At 33.9% G+C, this 20940-nt stretch overlaps 1 protein-coding gene across 2 annotated transcripts; it reads left to right on the forward strand.

Moving 5' to 3' along the window:
* Nucleotides 1-457: 457 nt before the first annotated feature.
* Nucleotides 458-19268, forward strand: LOC149078751 (kelch domain-containing protein 1-like). 2 transcript variants are annotated; one of them, XM_089240849.1, is made up of 11 exons: nt 458-576; nt 710-858; nt 3261-3328; nt 5486-5716; nt 6291-6378; nt 9071-9139; nt 10287-10432; nt 11061-11173; nt 15809-15969; nt 18331-18383; nt 18814-19268. In XM_089240849.1, the coding sequence occupies exons 2-11, from the start codon at nt 763-765 to the stop codon at nt 18941-18943; spliced, it is 1155 nt and encodes a 384-aa protein (XP_089096975.1). In that variant the 5' UTR covers nt 458-576; nt 710-762; the 3' UTR covers nt 18944-19268. The 2 variants fall into 2 exon arrangements, with proteins under 2 accessions (XP_089096975.1, XP_089096976.1); XM_089240850.1 differs by having other exon boundaries at nt 489-576; nt 713-858; nt 18814-19041.
* Nucleotides 19269-20940: the final 1672 nt, after the last annotated feature.

A 20940-nucleotide genomic window follows, 5' to 3' on the forward strand; every position in this document is an offset into this window, starting at 1 on the left:
AGCATTGGCATTGTTTATGTTTAATTTGAATATTAATCTGCCGGGAGTGATCGTAACCAATCATTTACTTTATGTGTGATGTCTCCCAAAATGCACCAAAAACTTGTCCAACTTGATCATGAGGATGATCAAATAATTATCTCGCCAATTCTCTGATACGGTTTCTGCATTAGTGCCAAGAGAGTCAGATTCAGTCTATTTTTATTTATACCGTAATGGAGATAAGCATGTTACAAATGTTTATACTGTTCTTTTAGCCACTAGGCTGTTTCTCAGATTCCTCTGCACAACCCCAAAAAAAATCTATAAAAACGAAAACATTATGCACTTCACTTTATTACTACTTATTACTTACTCTACTTAGCAATATTAGAATTTGTTATTAACTATTTCCTAAAAAAATTCATATAAAACATTTTTGTCTATTTCTCAAAATCCCTGTCATCTCGACAACAACAACAACTAATCTGATACTTTTCAACCATCAGTAAAAACATTGGGAAAATTTGTATTTTAATTAATTTTCTCTCGATATTGAAGATGATTTGTGATATTTTTTGAGGAGGATTGTTTCCGGTAATATTTCATTATTGATTTCTGTGATTGAATTGATTTATTTTTGTTAGTTTGTGTGTGTTTCCATTTATTATACATTTCCAATTGCGTGCAATGTTTAAAAAGACTAAAAATAACTTGTTTTTTTGCGCAGCAGTGGATCTCCGGTCTCTCTGATTAAGCAGCGGTGGATAATAAACAACAACAATGGATCATCGGCATCACGGCTCATCGCCCTCTGGTAGGACCGGGCACGTCTCCGTCTCCTATAAAGACTGCGTTTATGTTTGGGGTGGATACAAAGTAAATTACTATTCATCCTTCTACCTAATTTTTTTTTTAAAATAGTAAATGCCGGTGTTTTCATGGCGCATTGATTTTCTATCAAATATTTCAATTGCTTTTGCTGGAAAAGAAAGTTTAAGCACTACAATGATTTTGTGCAGAGCGTTATTTCATTGAAAAGTTTTAGAAAGTTAAGTGACAATATCAATTAGCTAAAGCGTTAATGCTTGTTCCGTTCAGTTGGTGTTGTTCACATATTCAAATATATTCGGTTATCAGTTTTAGTAGCAATATTTCATGATTATAATATTCAATCGATATCTCGTCATTAATCAAAGTATCAATATTTGTAGGGATGTGAAATTCCCAAGAATATAATCTTAAGGGGAATACTCTTTAGAATACTAGTGATGCTTTGGTTTTCATCGATAATACATCCAGAAACAATCAGCAAAATACGAAACAGAGGAAAACAGTCAATTTCCATACGAATCAATGTAAATCCAATTGATTCATTCTTGACGCTCCAAAATAATGCCAAAAACTCATTTTATAGGGAATATTGTGTTTAATACTAAAAACAATATGAAATTAATATAAAATGAATACAAAAGACTAATGTAAAGAATAAATGAATATTTTGCATGGCATTTACATTTTTATATCTTTCTAAAGACTCTTCTTGGCGTATGGAAGTCATCAAGGAGGGTAGAGAGGTGCAGAAATTGTTCGGAAGGGGATTTCCCAATGTAAGAACCTTAGGTATAAAGGCACTATCTAAGATTTTTCTGACTATCTGAGGTCACTTCATTCTTCGTCTTTTGGCACTAGGACCAATTTCAGAGTCAGTGGACCCATGTCGCATAAGAAAGAGGTCTGGTTTTGCTGCCTTTCTAGGATTTGCCCTAAATGGGGAATGACCTTATTCTTTGAAGGGCTGCTGGTTCAGGAAACTTTCTTTGGTCCTATGGAATTATTTGGTTAGGCACGCAGGGTGGTACTCACACAATGAGAAACAATGCTACATTGAGCAGGATAACAAAAATTTGCAGCGAGGTTACCTTTTCACACCGACAAAAACTGATACAAGTGTTTAGCAGAAAAAATCGATGAAAACCAAAACCAGCGACAACTGAAGTCAATGAAAACTGAGGTATTACTGTATTATAATAACTTAAGGACTGCTATTATAAATAACTTGAGAATATTCTCCAGTTATTTATAATAACCATTCTGGAGAAGATTCTTAAGAATATTTATAATGCATGTTATAATATTCTTTATAAATAACTTGAGAATATTCTCATGCTCATGAAGGATAATTTATAGGCCTATATATACTGGAGAATATTCTCTGGAAGGCGACTATTATTTAAATAACTTGAGAATATTCTTATTATTATCAGTGAGAATATTCCCCAGTTATTTTTCTCTGTGTAAAAATTCTCTGTAATAATTTTTTTGAATGATTCTCGAGAATATTCTTGAAGTTACAATAAATAACTTCACCTTAGTTTTACATGGTAATGAATGTCTCCAAAATTAAAAAATTACAGGTTTATAATATGTTACATATTTATGAATAATTATAATATGTGTAATACAAAATGTAATGATGTAATACAAAAATATCTCCATCTGGCCATGCCTGGGTGGTGCACTGGATGCTAGACATGCAATGTGTAACGCCTGAGTGACGCAGTGGTAAGATGCTTATCTTCCATTATGAAGGTTACTGTTTCAGGTCCACGGGTTTGAATCTGATCAGAAACAACTTCTTTACCTACCGAGCCTGTGGCGACCACCAATAGATGCCGCATTCATTTCTCACCTGACCCTACTGCTGGGTTTAAGCTAGATAAAAAATTTCTTTAGCAAAAAATTTTAAATGGGGGGGGGGGGGGGAAAGCTTTAGCAAAATGCTAATGATTGATTGATGGATGTCTACTTGTTTTGAACAAAAGTGGCTACTATTTCTTTCGCATTCTAAGATTTTCTTTTTCATTTCGGGAAAAATGCGGCTGTAGCTTCAACCCTGCTCTACTGGGTTGGAAATTGCGATATGGTGATGTATGACTGGAGTTGGTGTGCAGTAAAGTAGACATACAATACAAATATGTAAAGCTTTCTATTGACTATTCCTCATCTGAGAGGTTTTGGCATATGTATTACCAGTATTACAAAATATAGCTAATTTATCAAGTCAAAATTTGTATAAAATCTTTGCCTGTTTTACAAAGCACTCTTGAACCATGTTGCTCATACTCCACAGTTTTACTATACGTTTCTCTATAAATTTCTTGACTCAATGCTTGATATAAAAATTGAAATTTGATATGTATTGATACCATTATATCATTTTTTTTTAATTTATTATTTTTAATTACTATGACCCCATAATATTTCTTTTTTTTTTTCAGGAGAATAATTCCCACATTTATTTTTCATCAGAAGAGATATGGATATTTGACAGTTTAACTGAAACATGGTTAGTAATTAAATATTGTCGTAGGCTTTTGTGGCCATGTTCCATGGAATATAAAATTTTCCATGTTAATTAATGCCATGGTCTGGGAGATTTGTTTCTTAAAGTTTCATCCACTTTGGTGACAAGCATCTTCAGACATGTAGTTATGCATGGGTCTCTGTCAGGCCCGTCATTTAGGGGGAGGCAGAGGGGTGCCGTTGCTCCCCCCACGGCTTTTGAAAATACACTAAAAATGATATATATATACATACATACATTGAGTACATGTGCTTTGCCCACCCCCGGCAAAAGTTGAAATGAAGGCCCTGGTCTCTGTAGCAAGCAGGAAGAGTGCTTAACATGTCTATTGCATAGAGATGTTCCTTAACTGCATGTGTTTGGTTTGTTCAGGTTCAGTAGCCTATCATATTAGCTGGTGTGACTTTATTTATCAGGCTTTGATTAGCTGTCTGTAAAGTTGGATGACTGGTTCGTTTGGGTCATTTTCTCTCTGACTTTGAGTCATGGCTTGACTTTGTGATCCATTGGAGTAATGGGACCCAAGTATCACATTCACTTTCACTGTCTTTTCTATTCATTTGTATTGTTTCCACTTTAAGATTTATATCGTGTTTTTTTCATGACTTATTTCTAACATGTGTATGTAAAAGCATATTTTCCAGGGAACAAGTTCTTGTGAGAGGACAAATTTTAGGAATTAGTAGTCAGTGGTAGCCGCTATGTGGACATTGGGCATTATTATTCAATTACACTTCACTCATAGTCAGAAAAAATGGTGGCAGAACGCAGCATTACACAGAAAAAAACTGCACATTAGATTCACAACACGTACATGTACATTCCAGCATGTACCAATTCGTTAGAAATTCCATAAAGGAATGTATATAAGGTGCCTGTACGATTGAATAGTAGTAGTAGGGCTTTTTGGGCATCGTGAGGATCCCCCAGTTTGAATCTCACTGATGGTATTGTGGTTTTGCTGAAGCTGGTTTTCATGAACTTTAAGACATGAATGCGAGCCAATCTGCTTATTGAAAAAGTCTTCCCCACAGAAAGCAATCAGGGCCACAACATTTAAAATTCACTCATAATACCAGGGCTGGAACTACAGGGGGCAGAGGGGCAACTGCTCCAAGCGACAAAATTTACGGGGGTGGCAGTTTAGGATGGAAACAAAGGGCACCATTATATGCACAGTACACAGCTAACACCTGACACCATGAATTACTGTGAACTGTCATCGTAGAGGCATAATTTTAATTAGAAAAAGTGTCCAAATAATGTGTAGAACTCTGATACATCATTCATATTGCAAGGGGTTGCATAGTTTTTAAATAAAACATAACGTTTTATGCAAGCACCCCCCCCCCCCCCCTGTGCTCAAACACCCAATTAGAAAGCTGTTCTGTCTCTCCTGAGGCCAAAAAAAGAAAAAATATATGTTTCTAAGTGCAATATTCACTGAGATATTTGTGTTCTAAAAACTGAGAGGATACATTTATGCTGTTTTTTCCCTTGCTTGAATTCAAATATTTCAGTGAATATTGCACTTGGAAATGTGGAAATTTCTTTGGTTGGCTTAAGGAGAGACAGTAACAATTTTCTAATTGGGTGTTTGAGGACAAGGTGTCTGCATAAAAACTTGATTTTTTTTATTTTAATAACTATGCAACCCTTTGTGATATGAATGAGGTACCTTACGAACACCTTGGGCCAAGTGATTTTTCTGCGACACTGATGTGCATGCTCCTCGAAAATTTTAACTGTTTTTTTTTTACTTGGTGCAAATTATATTCAATTTGTGATTGACCGAATTGAATCTATTTTTTTTTAAGTGAAACAAAAAAATACTATTATTGTATGTTATGAGAGGGAGAAATCAAAATTGATTGCAGAAACAAAAAAAAAATACAGTGAATCTGAATGAGAAAGCAGTTTTAGTTCACAAAAAATCAGAACAGTTGAGTCTTCAAAGAATAAAGTTGTGCTTTGCTTCCTTGAAAAAAAAATTGTTGTAGAGCAATAAGTTTTTAATTAAATTTATGAGAATGTTCTCTTTCTTTTGATAGTCTCTCAGCAGATCCCGATCATCACTTTTTCTCATATCAGATATTCTTTTCTTTCCTCTTAAAATTTACTGTATTAATTTAACTGCAGGTCTTGCAAGAAATGTTCCATGACTGATGGTCCATCTGGGATGTCAGGTGCCACAGCTACTGTGATTGGAGGATTCATGTATGTATTTGGAGGATATTGTAGAGATCCAGAAGGTAATGCAAATGAGCTGTATCGGTTGGACCTAGAGGAATATACGTGGGAACACCTGAGACCTGAGGGACAAGCACCCTTTCCTGTTGATAAGACAGTGTCATGGCAAAATGAGGGAAAGTATGTTTTTTACTCTTCTTTTAAAAACTCTTTAAAAACTTTTTTATTTGTCTTAAGAAGCTAGGATTAAAAAAATAAAACATTGAACAAATGTTACATTATTCAGACATCACTAACAAATGACAAAATATCTGTGAAGTAATTACTTCTTGGCTGTAACAAAACTCAAATAAATTATTTCCAATGCTCGTTGACTTATGGATTAAAAAATTGCTTGAAAAAATGACACTTATTTAAAATGGAAGTTTCAAAAATGAGATGTGCATGCCATTTAAAAGTAAAACATTGTTCACAAAAGTGTTCCCTGTTTCACAATTGGACAAACTAGTAAAAGGGTAAAGCTATAAATTATATGTCATAAGGTAGTTGTCATATTTCATAAAGTTATTTTAGGATTCAAAAACATGAATTTAATCCATTCTGTTAACTGGAAGTGCAAAATTAATGTAAAAATAGAATGAGTTTGAGAATAATAAAATTAGCTATATTATGATAGTAGCTTAAAAATGAAATTGCATTCATTTGTAATGGATTGGGAATTTCTGTGGAATTACACCATTTTCTTCATTTCCAGGTTTTATACTTTTGGAGGCTTTGGTAGCCCTACATCAAGCAGTTCATTTAATGTTGGGTTCCAGTTCGTCCTTGATGAAGTTGTGCCGGTACGCTCTGTCATTTCTACTTTTTTTTTTTTTTTTTGTTTAAGAAAACTGACTTAATTTCCTGTAGCTGTTCTAACATATTTGTTATTGTCCTCCAAGTATAAGAACGGGATCTATTGTTAGAATGTTCACGGGATACATCGCATCACAAGATTCTTTCCGTATAAGTAAAGTTGTCTTAAGAACCAGTTTACGACTATATTTAGAATGTTTTTTGTCTGGTTTCATCAGCGTTTTTTTGCCATTCTTCTGAATCAGCTTTAAGAGCTAATGCAGAACAATATTAAGGGTGGTATGAAACCAAAAACCAATTTGCACCAAAACTGTGTGCCGGCAACTCAGGAGAATTTTCATCCATATCTTCCCCACAACGAAATAGATCCTCTTTCCAGGGGTGTTCGGAAGACCATTCTTGTCTTTGGATGACTATGCTCACACATAAAGAAGAAAACATTAAAAAAAACATCTTTATATGACACACTCAACTTTTCTTTTTTTTAATGCAAATAACATTCAATATAATAAATTATTTTTCTTTTCTTCTTGCAATTCTTTCACTATTTTGATTTTTTTTTAATCTACTTTACTTTTTTTAGTCTTCAACTGTTTAACCCCCCAGAAAACAACCACATCTCCATGTACAGATTTTTTTTTAATCGCAGGAATAATAATTTAGATTATAACATTTATTTAGGAATCACATCACAAGATAAGTTGCAGCATGTAATTTTTGAAAAATTCATAATGTTTTTTTTTTCAATTTTCATTCAGATTTAAAATATTTTAATTGCTTATAGATGATTTCAGCAGATAACAGATTAAGCATCCTTCAAAGCCATATTCACAGACAGTTTAACTACAATCTCATGTTAAAGGATTAGAGGTAGACACAGATTGGTTAAATTCTGGATTTTAACCAAGCGGTGTCTATCTGATTACAGTTAAACTGTCTGTTAATACTGCAGTTAGTATACCTTTGATCCACATTGTAATTACTCAGAAAAGGAACTGTTTGTTCAGAAGATGTGGCTTATTAGAATAATGGATAATGCTATCATTTGGATATTGTTATTATTTTCATTAAGTACGGAATGGAACAGGCTAAAGCCACATAGCGGGGGAAAATTTTTTTATCAATAATTATTAGGGCTTTGTTATCAATTTTTTTTTCTTCAGAAGTTTGCATATTTTGCAGCTAATGTTGAACCAAACTCATTTTTTCTTCTATTAGTTATCCTTATCAATCTGCAAGACTATGTAGGAGGTCAAAAGGCTCTCTTATTTTGACAAATTTCCATACTCGGATTCACAATGTCTTATTCGGGCTGTTATAGCTCCTATGATCCATGTAGTGTTCCGCTTTTCTTGCAATTTCTTTTCAATAATGAAGACGTGTGTAAAATAAAAAAAGTATTTTTCTGCAGTTCATGGTCAGTTTCCTTCAACTGACCACAGTTCTTTGGCCAGAAGACTTTCTCCAGGTAATCTACGAAACTTACCCCACATTATAAAAAGTATCGTAATTTGTAAAACACATTAAACAGTTCCAACTGCAAGCATTCTAACTCCTCACAATTTCTGAATAAAAAAAGGATTTTAGCTTAAGGGGGGGGGGGGTCCTCTTTCAGAGAAGTATTTTTAAAAAATTCATAACATGAAGCTGGTTATGTTGGATAGAAAAATTGAGTTGTCCTGTTTAAAAAACCGTTTTTTTTTTCCACTTTGTTCAATTAAATCTGACATTGTATTTAAAACCAGGATTTTTGGGATGTAGTTATCAATTGATTATTGTTATCAGAAATCCAGAGTCCTAATGTGATAATAATAAAAAATCTGACTACATTAAAAATGGCATTTTGGAAAAAATATATATATTTTATATATAAAAGCCCTATTCTTCGTGATTCCAAAACAGGCCTTGTTTTGTTTACATTGCTTGGAACCCAAATTATACATCCACTTTAGTCTTGTGTTTTTATATACAAGTAATTCGTGAAAGAAAACTTCAAACTCATTTAATGAAGAATGCAATTTTTGACATTTTACTTGAGTTTGAAACACTATTTCTAAAAATCTATTTATTGTACAATTACAAAATTTTAATGATATTCTGTTATATATTGTCGAGGTTATGAACTAAAATCTAAGATCTGTCGCATATATTTGTCTTATTACAGTGCTTTATAGACAAAATTTAGAATAAAATTTCCAAAAATTCACACGCACATCAACAGATTTGAGTTAACTTATGAGCATATCATACAATCTTTCAAATCTTAGAGATCATAGCCTGCACCATTACTAGCTAAATGCACTGCGAAAATAACAAAACATTCCATTCATAGAATTTTTTTTCAATCGTGTTTTGAATATTACATGAATTCTGCTCAAAATTTGACATAAAAATGATTTTTCCACAGAAAAATTACATTTACATAGTCCAGAATTTATTATTGTTTTCATCATTTTGGAACACTTTTTATCAAAAAATGTTACTGAAGTTCATTCCAGTACTATTTTAAAGAAAAGATAGTCAGTCTGATACCTTAAGGGTGTTCACTGTATTTTCATAAGCTATGAAACTTTACGTTCATCTTTCACTAATGTTCCAAGCTGTTTGCATTATATAATAAAGATATTGATCTAGTTCAGAGTTTCAAAATTTTTTATTTGTCTTTTTATCTCCAATTAGAGAGGTTGGACAAACCAGTTTTATGAGTATGATCCTGACAAGAACAGATGGGCAATTCCTTCATTTGAGGTATGTTGTCAGAAATTACATTTTTTTTTCTTTCCTATTATTAAGAGCTTGAAAAATTGATTTGTGGTAAATTGATTCAGTTCCTGTTATAATAACTCTGTAAACATTATAATAAAAACTTCTGAAAGGAAGCATCATAAAAACTTCTCAGCTACTGGTATTGAAGCTCTTAATGTATATACAAAGTTTTATTAGTTTTATTGATTATACAGGCTGGACAATAGAATTACTGGACAAAACTTTAAAAATAATAACTTAAAATCAACCCCAATTGACATAAAAAGTATGGTTTGCACTATAATACTTATCAGAGCCTAGCAATTTTTATTTTTTTTTTGGATAAATTGAAAAAATAAGTTCAAATTTCTGTCACGGGTGGTGCTGTAAAATGAAAAACTAGTCATAACACATAAAATGCAACACAAAAAGTGAATAATTAATGTTCATGACAATTTGCATTACATAAATGTATCATATTTCAACGTGAGCACCCTTTTACCTGTTTAGATGTTGTAACCTGAGACAAAAAGGGGCGCTTTCACACTAGAATGTGATAGTTTTATGTAATGCAAATTGTTGAAAACATAAATCATGCAGTGTTTGTGTTGCATTTTATGTGTTATGTTGAGTTAGGGGTTTTACAGCACCACCTTTGTGTGAAATCTGAACTTTTTTATTTATCAAAAATGATTTCTATGCCATGATAAGTATTTTAGTGCCATAGCTAGGATTTTTGCTGCCCGGGGCAAACATTATTGTGCTGCCCCAGAACTTTAAAATTTTATAATTTTATAACGGTGTTCTTTGTTCCCACCTAAAACTGCTGCCCCCTCTAGTTCTGGCCCTGGCAAACCAAACTTTTTATGCAAATTGGTTAATCTGTTATTAATTTTTTAAATATGTCCAAGACTTCTCGTCAACCTTGTATATAGGGTCTTTCTATGACATGCCATTGGATCAGTTTTAATATTCAAAACAAATGCTTTAAAACATTCAAATCGAGACAGTTAAACATTTACAAAGAGTGAATATATTTTAGTTATACGACTTCTTAATCAAATGATTTTACAGAACTGCTAGTAATGTAATCAAAATTAATTTGAATAGTATTCATTTCGGTCATAGTAATAGTTTTGATCCATTTCAGGGTGAACTTCCTCTTCCTCGTGCTGCTCATGCTACAGCTGTCATAGATAAGAAAGTATATATATTTGGAGGTCGACATAATCATTTTAGAATGAATGATTTGCATTGTTTAGACATGAGTGTGTATCCGTACAGGTGGAGCGGCAAGTATGTATTTATACTTTGGTTCTGTTTTCTATTCGATTTTGTTATTCATGAATTAATGTGTTAAATCCAGTTATTAATTCTAGCACATTTATAATTAAATAATATTAGAAAATAAACTTTCAAAATTAATTTTCCCTGTGAATAGCGCCAACTCTACCTCACATTCCCTGGGTATACCCTTAGATTCCGTATTCAGTAAAACCCATCTAGTTGTTGTTAATGCAAGCAGGATTGCAAAGTGAAGACACTGCTCTTTTGTATCATTCCAAAAATCCTCTATCTTTCAATATAAAACAAGTGAATCCTGCCCCTGCCTTCTATCCGCCTATGTGGCCAAAGTATAGAAAAAGCTAGACTGGTTTGGGATTTGGTTGAATTTCATATATTGTCCAACGACGTGCACAAGCTTAATACCCCGCAACACTGAGGTGAAGCACAAAATCAATGGTCATGTGTTTTTAAATAAAATATTCTTTATCAATGGAACTTACTGTGTTCTATTTTTTTATTTATTTATTTTTATATATTTGCTTGCATTTTTCCATTGAGATATTTTTTTATTTACAATGCTTTAATATGCATTTTCCTAAATTGCCAATTAGCTAATTTTTATTATATATTGTTTTAGTATCACTATTAAAGGGCCTATTCCAGATGCAAGGTCGTGGCACAGTCTCACTGCGGTATCCAACCGATTTTTGTTACTGTACGGTGGTTTCAGTCATGATAACCATCCTCTTGGTGAGTTCACTTTTATAGGGTATGATAAGTGACTATTGTGTTAGCAGGATATTTTTGCCTCTATGTCAAATTGAAATTTCTGTACTGCAAGCTATATTGTCAACCTACTTTCTCATGAAAATGCCTGCACAATAGAGCATACATTTTACTGTTATAAATTCCTGTACAGTGGAACATTGGTTATCGAGTGATTCAGGTTACAAGTGATTTGCACATAGTTGCCAGCTACAACAGAATTTCAGTAGTTTCTATGGCTTTCTACCGTAAAATACGGACTATGGCCAATCACAAAAACTATGGAGGTCTGGTTTTTTTATAAACTGCTTTTGCTTGATGATTTCTTTGAATGCCAATCCTATCAAGGAATAGGATTGGAATTCAATAGGATGAATTTATCCTATCAAGTACAAAATGATGTCACCCAAAGACAGCATCTCCAAAGAATAAATATCAAATTTATAACACAACAATTAATATAAAAAGGTGTGGTTTACACTAAGATAACTTAGGCCACAGTCTAGAGTTGTTTTTGATTTGTAAAAGAAAGTTCATATTTTACTCAGATGGGAGTATAAAACTGAAAACTCATCTATATATATATATATCTGTTCTATAATATAAAATCACAAACAAACTCGAAAAGGGCCTGTTGCTAAGCAACCGAGTGACGGAAGTGGGTGAAATTTTTGAGTGACGGAAATCTGTTACGGAAGTGGGTTCGATTCATATATCGATATTCACATTCATATATCGTACATTCATATTCATATATTCATATATCGATATGATATCATATATCATATATCGATATTGGGTCGATATTCACATATCGGGACCCATTTGACCCATCGGGACCATGTTATGTGCATGTACCAAGAGGCTCCTACATCCTACAGCAGAGCCCTTAGGCTGGAATTTAGATTTCGAGCCCCCAAACCAGCTTTTCAGGGGCCCCTCTGTGATTAATTTATAGTGTGAAAAATCAAAAAGTGATAAGAATCGTTATGGCCCCTGTCAGCCCTTCCTTTGTGGGGGGGGGGGGGGGGGGAGGTCCATGCCGAGAGGTATATATATGTATAATATACACACACAACAGCAGTGCTCAAAACACAGGGTCGGGGTACCCGGGGAAGATTTCACGTATAAGTAAAAAGTTTTCATTTCCAGGGGCCCTTGATGGATCTCATTGGTTTCTTGCTGCTTTAACGTTGAAAAATTTCGATAGCGGAAGCAAAAGATATATCCAGTCTATGGCACCCACCAAAAGTATGCGAATTGGTGTCCCGGGTAATTGGTTGGGGGGTCCTGGATTTTATTCGTTGGTAAAACGAATACAAATGAAAATTTTTCATGGTACTCGCTCCGTGGGATGGCCGACAAGCTTCCAAGTCGGGGCCCAAGTTTACAGGTTTCATTTTAGGTGCCCTGGATTTTATTTGTTGGTAAAACGAATACAAATGAAAATTTTTCATAGCACTCGCACCGGGGGATGACCGACAAGCTTCCAAGTCGGGGGCCCCATGTTTACAGGTTTCATTTTGGGGCCCTGGACGAATCTCATTCTTTTCTGTTGTAGAATTCGCAACAGCGGAAGCCCGAGATAAAGCCAGTCTGGAGCCCCACCAAAAGTATGTGAATTGGTGTCCCGGGTAATTGGTTGGGGGCCCTGGATTTTATTCGTTGGTAAAACGAATACAAATGGAAATTTTTCATGGCACTCGCTCCGTGGGATGACCGACAAGCTTCCAAGTCGGGGGCCCCATGTTTACAGGTTTCATTTTGGGGGCCCTGGATTTTATTCGTTGGTAAAACGAATACAAATGAAAATTTTTCATGGCACTCGCACCGGGGGATGACCGACAACCTTCCAAGTCGGGGGCCCTATGTTTACAGGTTTCATTTTGGGGGCCCTGGATGAATCTCATTCTTTTCTGTTGTAGAATTTGCAACAGCCGAAGCCCGAGATAAAGCCAGTCTGGGGCCCCACCAAAAGTATACGAATTGGTGTCCCGGGTAATTGTTTGGGGGCCCTGGATTTTATTCGTTCGTAAAACGAATACAAATGAAAATTTTTCATGGCACTCGCACCGGGGGATGACCGACAAGCTTCCAAGTCGGGGGGCCCCATGTTTACAGGTTTGATTTTGGGGGCCCTGGATGAATCTCATTCTTTTCTGTTGTAGAATTTGCCACAGCCGAAACCCGAGATATAGCCAGTCTGGGGCCCCACTAAAAATCTGCGTATTGTGTCCCCGCTACTGGATGTGGGGCCCTGGATTTTATTCGTTGTAAAATTGATAAAAATGAAAAATTCTCACAGGGGGGTGTCCGACAAGCTTGCAGGTCAGGGCTTCATGGAAATGTTGGCAGGTTGTAATTCGGTGCCCCTGAATGTATCTCATTGATTTTTGTGGTTTAACATTGTAAAATTTGCAACACATCGGTAGCCCAAGATATATCCAGTGTGGGGCCCCACTGAAATTCAGCGAATTGAATCTGGGGACCCCCATGGGGAAGTTTTCTGGGGATACTTGATGAATCTCATTTGTTTTTTGTTGCTTTATTATTATTTTCATTAAAATTCGCTTCTTCAGTAGGCTGGTGCTTTCACACGTCCCTTTCCCCTTTTCCATAGCACGCTGATGAAGTGGGACGAAATAAACAAGATATGTCCGGGAGAGAAGGGGGGGGGGGTTGGCCGCCAAAGGCGGCAGGGGGGCAGAGCCCCCCTAGTATATATGTAAAATTGAGTTTCTGTGTGTATGTTCTCTAAACAAATCTACAATTTCATACCAATCTTTGCCAGGTTTTCTATGTGTACCAAACAGGCCCCAACTCGAATGACTGGCTACTTTAAAAGTTTGTCAGAGTTAGGCTAATGTCTGATATGGTCCAAAAATTGTTCTGCAACAGTGGCTCTTGGAATGTCTACTTTTGTTATCTTGGTTCCCAAACAATGGTTTGTCACTTTTTTAATGCTCCCAGTAAATGAAAAAAACTGGGGCAGTGCCAGGTATTACTGCTAGTTTGATACAGAATGTCAGATTCACAATTTTTAAGTTGAAGAAAATTGATTTCAATTCTAAAAAAAAGTCATGAGAGAAAAAAATGCCCCCCCCCCCCCCTAATGAACATTGCTACTACTGAGAGGTTTGGTTCAATGGTTGTCATGTAAGAATTTTGCATGATGAGCAAAAATTGTAAACAAATTTTGACTTGGCTAATGAGCGATAATTAGCATTACGAACAAAAATTTTGCATTTTTTAAATTTAATTTCACATAACTAAGCCAATGGTTTTCCGCTTTCATCCACACGTACACACATTGTGGAATTGTGGATGATACTCAATCTTTCTAGTCTCAATACAATATTTTCCCCTAGTCTGCGGTAAGTGTGATTCACTCAAAAAATTGAAACATATGTGAGCGTGACTGTTTTTAATACAAAACTAGATGTAGTATTGTAGCCACACATGTGAGCTTGAAGTATTTTTTTAAATTCTGCTTGGAGGAAACTGTGGTCTGATCGCATTATTGAACGTGACTTTGAGAGGCTTTCTTATAAACAGGAGTCAACATTTGTCTAAGAGATTGTGTCTTTGGAGAAGACAATAAGGCTGGAAGTGAACAAGGATGGCATTCAAGAACTAATAGAAGTACATAGCCAGGAATCAGCCATCGATGAACTGATGGATCCCTTTTGCATGCAACAGCAAGAACTTATGTAGAGTATCTTGTCTGAGGAAGAGAGAAGTGAGGAGAAATTCCTCACTTCAAATGAGATAAGAGAGATGTAGAAGATGGGAATCTGCAAAATGTTGTAGAAAAGAACCACCCAAATGAAGCTGTAGCAGTGTGTGAGCAATGAATTTGGCCAACGACAATGCAATTTCCCATTTTCTCAAAATCTTAAAAATAAAGCAAAAGCAAGAATCATTGGATAGATTCCTTCTCAAAGTTACTCAAAAGAATAAATTTACAGACAACAGCGAGTTCACAAGTCATCCTAAATGATATTCCTTCTTTTTGTTAGAGTAAGTTAGCTTGTAAATAATTATCATATATCATACATTTGTTTATGGCATAATTGTATTATTTTATTGTATTATTTATTTTTTCATCAGTCCTATTGCCCTTTTATTAGTCACTTTAGGTGATTAAATGCCATTTTTATTAGTCACTTTTATGTGAATAACAAATTATTTGAGTTTCCATTATTTCTTATTTGTAAGTTTGATTTGGTATATGAATGATTCAGATAATGAACTTGTTTGTGGAACAAATTAAGAACATTAACCAAAGTTACACTGTACATTTTAAATTCCATATAATGATACCCTCTATAACAATCTTTTATGTAACAATATCAATCTCTAATCACAATACACTCTTTCCATAGTGTTAGTATATTCTATTTTTTATGATCAATATTACAATGGTAAGTTCCTCCAGACTCTTATCCAGAGTATCGTTATATAGGATTTTCACTATATTCATTTCAATTGTTCGATAAGAAATATTAAAAATAAACAAAAACAGTATATTATTTTGCACATTTTATGTATATATTTCACTGCCATTTATTGTCTATTTATGTGATAAATCGTATTTTCTTCTTCACATTTTCATTTCAGCTGATTGCTGGTTTTTTGATACTCAGACATCATTGTGGCAAAAACTGGAATTGAACTTCCATAAACGAAGACTATGGCACTCAGCATCTTTGACCAGTTGTGATGAAGTCATGATTTTCGGGGGATGTTCATCAAATATACTTGATTACAACATGCGTCAAGTGCGATCTTTTGCTTATTTTTTCCCTCTTTATTTATTTTACTAATTTAAATTAATGATTTTTATGAATTTAGCCAAATTAATGCAGTATTTGTAGCATACAAAAATCACGTTACTCTTCCATGTCTATAATTTTCTGAAAAACTCTGAATTTTTTATTTAAGTTTTGAGGATTTAATCAAAATTGTCTCATTTCTGAATGTACAAAAAAACCTGAATTAACTTGAGCACATATGGCCGTGGTCAACTGGGCACATCTGTTTTCACTGTTGGAAAGAAATTAGTTCCATTAACTAAGAGGAGCATTGTGGTATAAGTTGAAAAAAAAGAATAGCAGAAATTGTAATATGGAAATTGAATGAATCTCTTGATTGAATCAATCAAGAGAATTTTCATGAAATACAGTGTTGGAAAAATGACAGTCCGAGGCTAGAAATGACACCAAACATAAATGAAAGACTCCCCTATTAAGATCAAAGACCACGCCTATGGTGCAATGCTTTTGATACTCTGACTACTATACAATTTGATGATTTCCCCACGTAAAATTTTCCACCTCCTAAATTTTACTGCCCTGAGCAATTTGCAACACCCCATCCACCCTCTAATTTCATTCCTGCTCAGCACTTGCGATCACGAAAAAGCAGCTTTTATACACTTATTGTAAGTCATTCGGAAATCTAACCATTACATTGATTTCTCCCAGTAAAGCCTGCTGTCCTGAAAAATTGTGTTACAATTTCAGAAAGCAACTGTTTCACTTCATATGGCTTTCCAAAAACCACAGCTTCAAGTATGGTAGTGGTTTTTACAAATCTAAGGATAGGTGAAGTAGAACTCGGCAAGCAGTCACTGCATTAAAAATTTCGATAGAACTAATATTTTGTATCATCCTTTTTTCAATTTGTTGTAAAACATTCAAAGTGTTTGTGTGAAATTTTTTGTTAAAGGGTAAAATTTTCTTTTCCGTTTCCGCATTAGACAGGCTTCATTTAATCCAGGTGTTTTAATGTATATTTTGGCATTGAAATCACGAGACCACAACTTTTTTCCTTTAAAGGCAGGTTCCTGCTTAATACAGGTTCTGTTGAACACAGGTTTTACAGTATATACCCCTCCCCAAGGAATCTGTGTGTTAATTGCCACAGGCGTATTTATACATTTTTACTCTTTGTGATCGAAAAAGGATGGCACGGGGCAGCATATCTTGTAAGATTTCGTCTGCGGGAAGTTAAGTTTCAAAACAAGTAATCCAACTCAAAATATAAGCATATAATTTCAAACACAAACTGTGACTTTGGTCAGAAATATTGTGGAAAAAATCTTATTAAAAGCCGCTTAAAATCGGAATTATAGTAATAGCTTTGACAAAATAGGATTATCTAACCAAAAGCCACTCAAAATTTAAAACAAAAAACACTCACCCACCATCACCCTCTGCCCTTTGGAGCTCCCTGTGGCAGGAAAACTTGTGTGTATCACATTATATCGATTTTTAAATTAAAATGTCACAGAAAATTTTGTTGGTCAGAAGAGCACTGGACCTCCCTACCCTAGAAGTAGTACCCTAGTTTTAGAGCTCTCTGACAGATGCTACCTTCTAATTGGTGAATAGGGGATTATGTGTCACTTCTGGAATTTAATCCAAATGTAGGAACAGGACAGAAGATAGAATGTTTATAATTTGACGGCAGGCGAAAAGTGAAAAAATACAGCAGATTGATATAAGAATTTTAAAAGGCTTTCGCAGCAGAAAAGTAAAGAGGGAGAAGCTCTCTCCAGCAAGGCAGAAGCAGTTGCTCTCCAAAAGAGAGCAAAGAAAAAAGTGTTCAGTTCCATGATTGGAGAAAAATAGATGTACTTGTAGTCGAGTGCTCTTTCGATATCATCACGATCACCAGATATCAATACTTTTGATTTTTCTTTTTATGAGACCATCTCAAATCATTAGTGTATCATACCCTATTTACTGCAGAAATTGATGTGGATGTAGGCATGTTTTAGTTATCAGTTTTGTGGATGCTGCGTTTTTGGATCATGTTCAGTCAGTCTGCTCATCTATGCATGTATTCTCTGAAATTTCTAGTTTCCAATTTAGCTTCTTTCCTATGCACTTTCAGATTTAATAAAAACACAATTTATTTTTACTTGCCTCTCTGGGAGTAAAACAATAGTAAATTGTCCAGTACTGATAAACCATGTTGTAAATGGTATGTAAAAATGTGACTTCATAAAAAGTTGTTTTACTAGTTTCTTGAAACTAGTCCTTTGTAAATATGTTTTTTTTTCTTTCTTTTTTATTAATGTGTGTTATTTATGTTTTTCAAACTTTCATATTTGTTTTTTTTCTTTTTTCTATCAGAATCATGAAAATAATCCAATTTTCATCAGGATATCACCTAAATCACTATACAGGTATGATAGTTATAAATATTTATTTATGTACACCATTGACTCATTTATATACTCCTTCTGAATTTACTACCTGTCCTGTATCACCATACATCAATAATGATATAGGCTTATATTTACTGCTCAAGCAGATTATTTGCACTTGGTGATAAGAAACTCTCACAAATTCACAGATTATTCTACTTTTGGGTAGAAATGAGTTAGGGTTGATGAAAAGTGTTCACCAGATGTTGAGATTTATTGACTTATTATTTATTAACATTTAATTGCTTAAATGGAGCCTTGATTACTTGGTTGTTCAAAATACTTGTTGCAAAGATAGATCTGTATTTGTTTATTTTAAATGGTCATATTGTGTGCTTGGCTTCTTCTGCCTCTATTTGTTTTTAATTCCTCAAATTTAGTTAATATTGTAAACTTTGATTATTTTCAGACTATGCCTGGATAGAGTAGGAGAATTACAAGAGCTAAGTTCTGAGTGGCACAGTCTTCCATACAATGTTCAAGCAGTGCTGCGCATCAGATACCGCACAAAAAAAGCTACAAATCTGGATGGGTCTTAATGGTCTTTCTGCTTTGAAACTATTCTTCAGGATGTGTTGTAATATAATTTGTACAGAAGGAATGCTTTTGCCTGATTGAAACTGTTTCATGATTTTGGCAAGATATGTAACTTTTTTTTGTTATCTTTTTTTTGTATAGTTTAGATGCATAAGTATATATATGTGTGTGTGTGTGTAAAAATGCATACCTACTTTCAAAAGATGTTTCGTGTTATTCATTTTTTGGAAACAGTGATGAAATTGGCCTGAGTTTATGTGAATAGTTACATTTAAAATGTCGCTAAAAGCTTGACATAAATCATAATAAATAATTGAATTCACAAGCAAATTGCATGGAATGTTGTATTGAAACTTGAATTTACACATGAATATGGGTGCTCTGTTTTTTTTTCTTCTTTCTGTCTAACTACTTTGATGTTGTGAGTGTTAAATTTTTTATATTTTTTCTTAATGAGCTAGATATAATTAGGGTGGCTCTATCACCTGTATTTTGTCTGTCCTGGTTTATTTGGTAAAACTTGAATTTGTCATCTAAAGTAAAATTCTTGTATGTTATAAATTTTATAAATTATGTTAAAAACATAACTATAACTTTAAAGTATTCATCTTGCATACTTTTGTCATGTACAACAATTTTTTTTCTTCTGTGAAATACATTTTAATTCACTGCATATTTGCAGTATCCCTTTATTTCCCACCTTCACCAATTCATGAGCAATTTTAGCAATAATTGGCAAATTTTTGGGTGAAATTCCATTTTTTTTTTTCATATTTAGGTCCCAATTTCTAGTATTTCTCTCAATGTAACATTGTCACCCTATGTATAGCGCTGATCTATAACCCAGTCCTCAATTATATTGTTCTTGCAATCAGGTTATACCGTATTCTTATAACATGAATTATTAGTTTCTTCATGACAAAATTTTACATGAAACTGAGATATATTTCTGGTGTTTGATTTATAATCAGAATATATATTGCCAAATTTTTCTGCAGAATATATTCAAATACAGTCGAAACCCATTGTAGTGAGAATCTCATTTTAATGACCATTTTTCCAATTCCCCCAGGTAAGTTAACATAGGAACAATGCAAAAACCTGGAATTCCTTTATAACAAAATTCCGTTTTTATGACGTGATTTTTCCTGTCTCTTGGAGTTTGTTATAACAGGATTCACCTGTATATCAGAATATATTCCCATATTTTGGGTCCCAACTATGTATCAGTATATTTAAGTATCTCTCATGTTTTGATGATGAATATCTCTCATGATTTATTTCTGCAACAAGAAAGCAATTCCAAAATGATTGGTGCTGTTCGAAGTGTGTATGCATTTATCCTTTTTACTTTTATATGTATGCATGCATTTACCCACAAATGATTTAAATAATTGGTTTTTGCATGAGCAACATTCATGCATATGTTTCAGCTTCACTGAAAATCATATGATAGCACAATCTTTTTTTCAAAAAGTTGGATGCAATACAGGGTGCTTGGGAGAATAACTCGCTTTATCCTGGATTCTAGAAGTATACTTCCAATTAAAAAAATTACTCAAATAACTTATAGAACTCAGATAAGTCATTCATATTGCATAGGGTTTTATATAGTTGTTAAAATATAAAAAATTAACTTTTTATTTGGTCACCCTGACTTAGAAAACCAAATTAGAAAGTTTTTGCCCGGTCTCTCCTAAACCCAAAAAAAAAAAATTTCCATGCTTCTTTCAAGTGTGATATTTGCTTAGATATTTGAATTCAGAAATCGCTGAAAGTGAGAGAGAGCAGCATATGAAGCATAGAATGAAGCTTTCCGTTAGTTTACATGGTTCTTTCTGTATTTTTAGTGATTTTTTAATTCAAATATCTAAGCGAATATTGCACTTAAAAGCTTGAAACTTTTTCTTGTTGGACTTGGGAGAGACATGGCAACAATTTTCAATTTGGGTTTTTAAGACAGTGTCCATATAAAAAGTTAATTTTTTTATTCAATAAC

Source organism: Pholcus phalangioides, unplaced genomic scaffold, assembly GCF_987345545.1.
Source record: "Pholcus phalangioides strain wild (caught in Gottingen) unplaced genomic scaffold, Ppha-v1.0 ptg000013l_1, whole genome shotgun sequence".
Lineage (NCBI taxonomy): Eukaryota > Metazoa > Arthropoda > Arachnida > Araneae > Pholcidae > Pholcus > Pholcus phalangioides.

Bases quoted from the DNA above. Each gene is read 5' to 3' on its own strand.
- LOC149078751 (XM_089240849.1), top strand. From the start codon at position 763: ATGGATCATCGGCATCACGGCTCATCGCCCTCTGGTAGGACCGGGCAC. The intron at 6,379-9,070 runs GTACGCTCTGTC...ATCTCCAATTAG, and splicing joins TCCTTGATGAAGTTGTGCCG to AGAGGTTGGACAAACCAGTT. The intron at 9,140-10,286 runs GTATGTTGTCAG...GATCCATTTCAG, and splicing joins GGGCAATTCCTTCATTTGAG to GGTGAACTTCCTCTTCCTCG.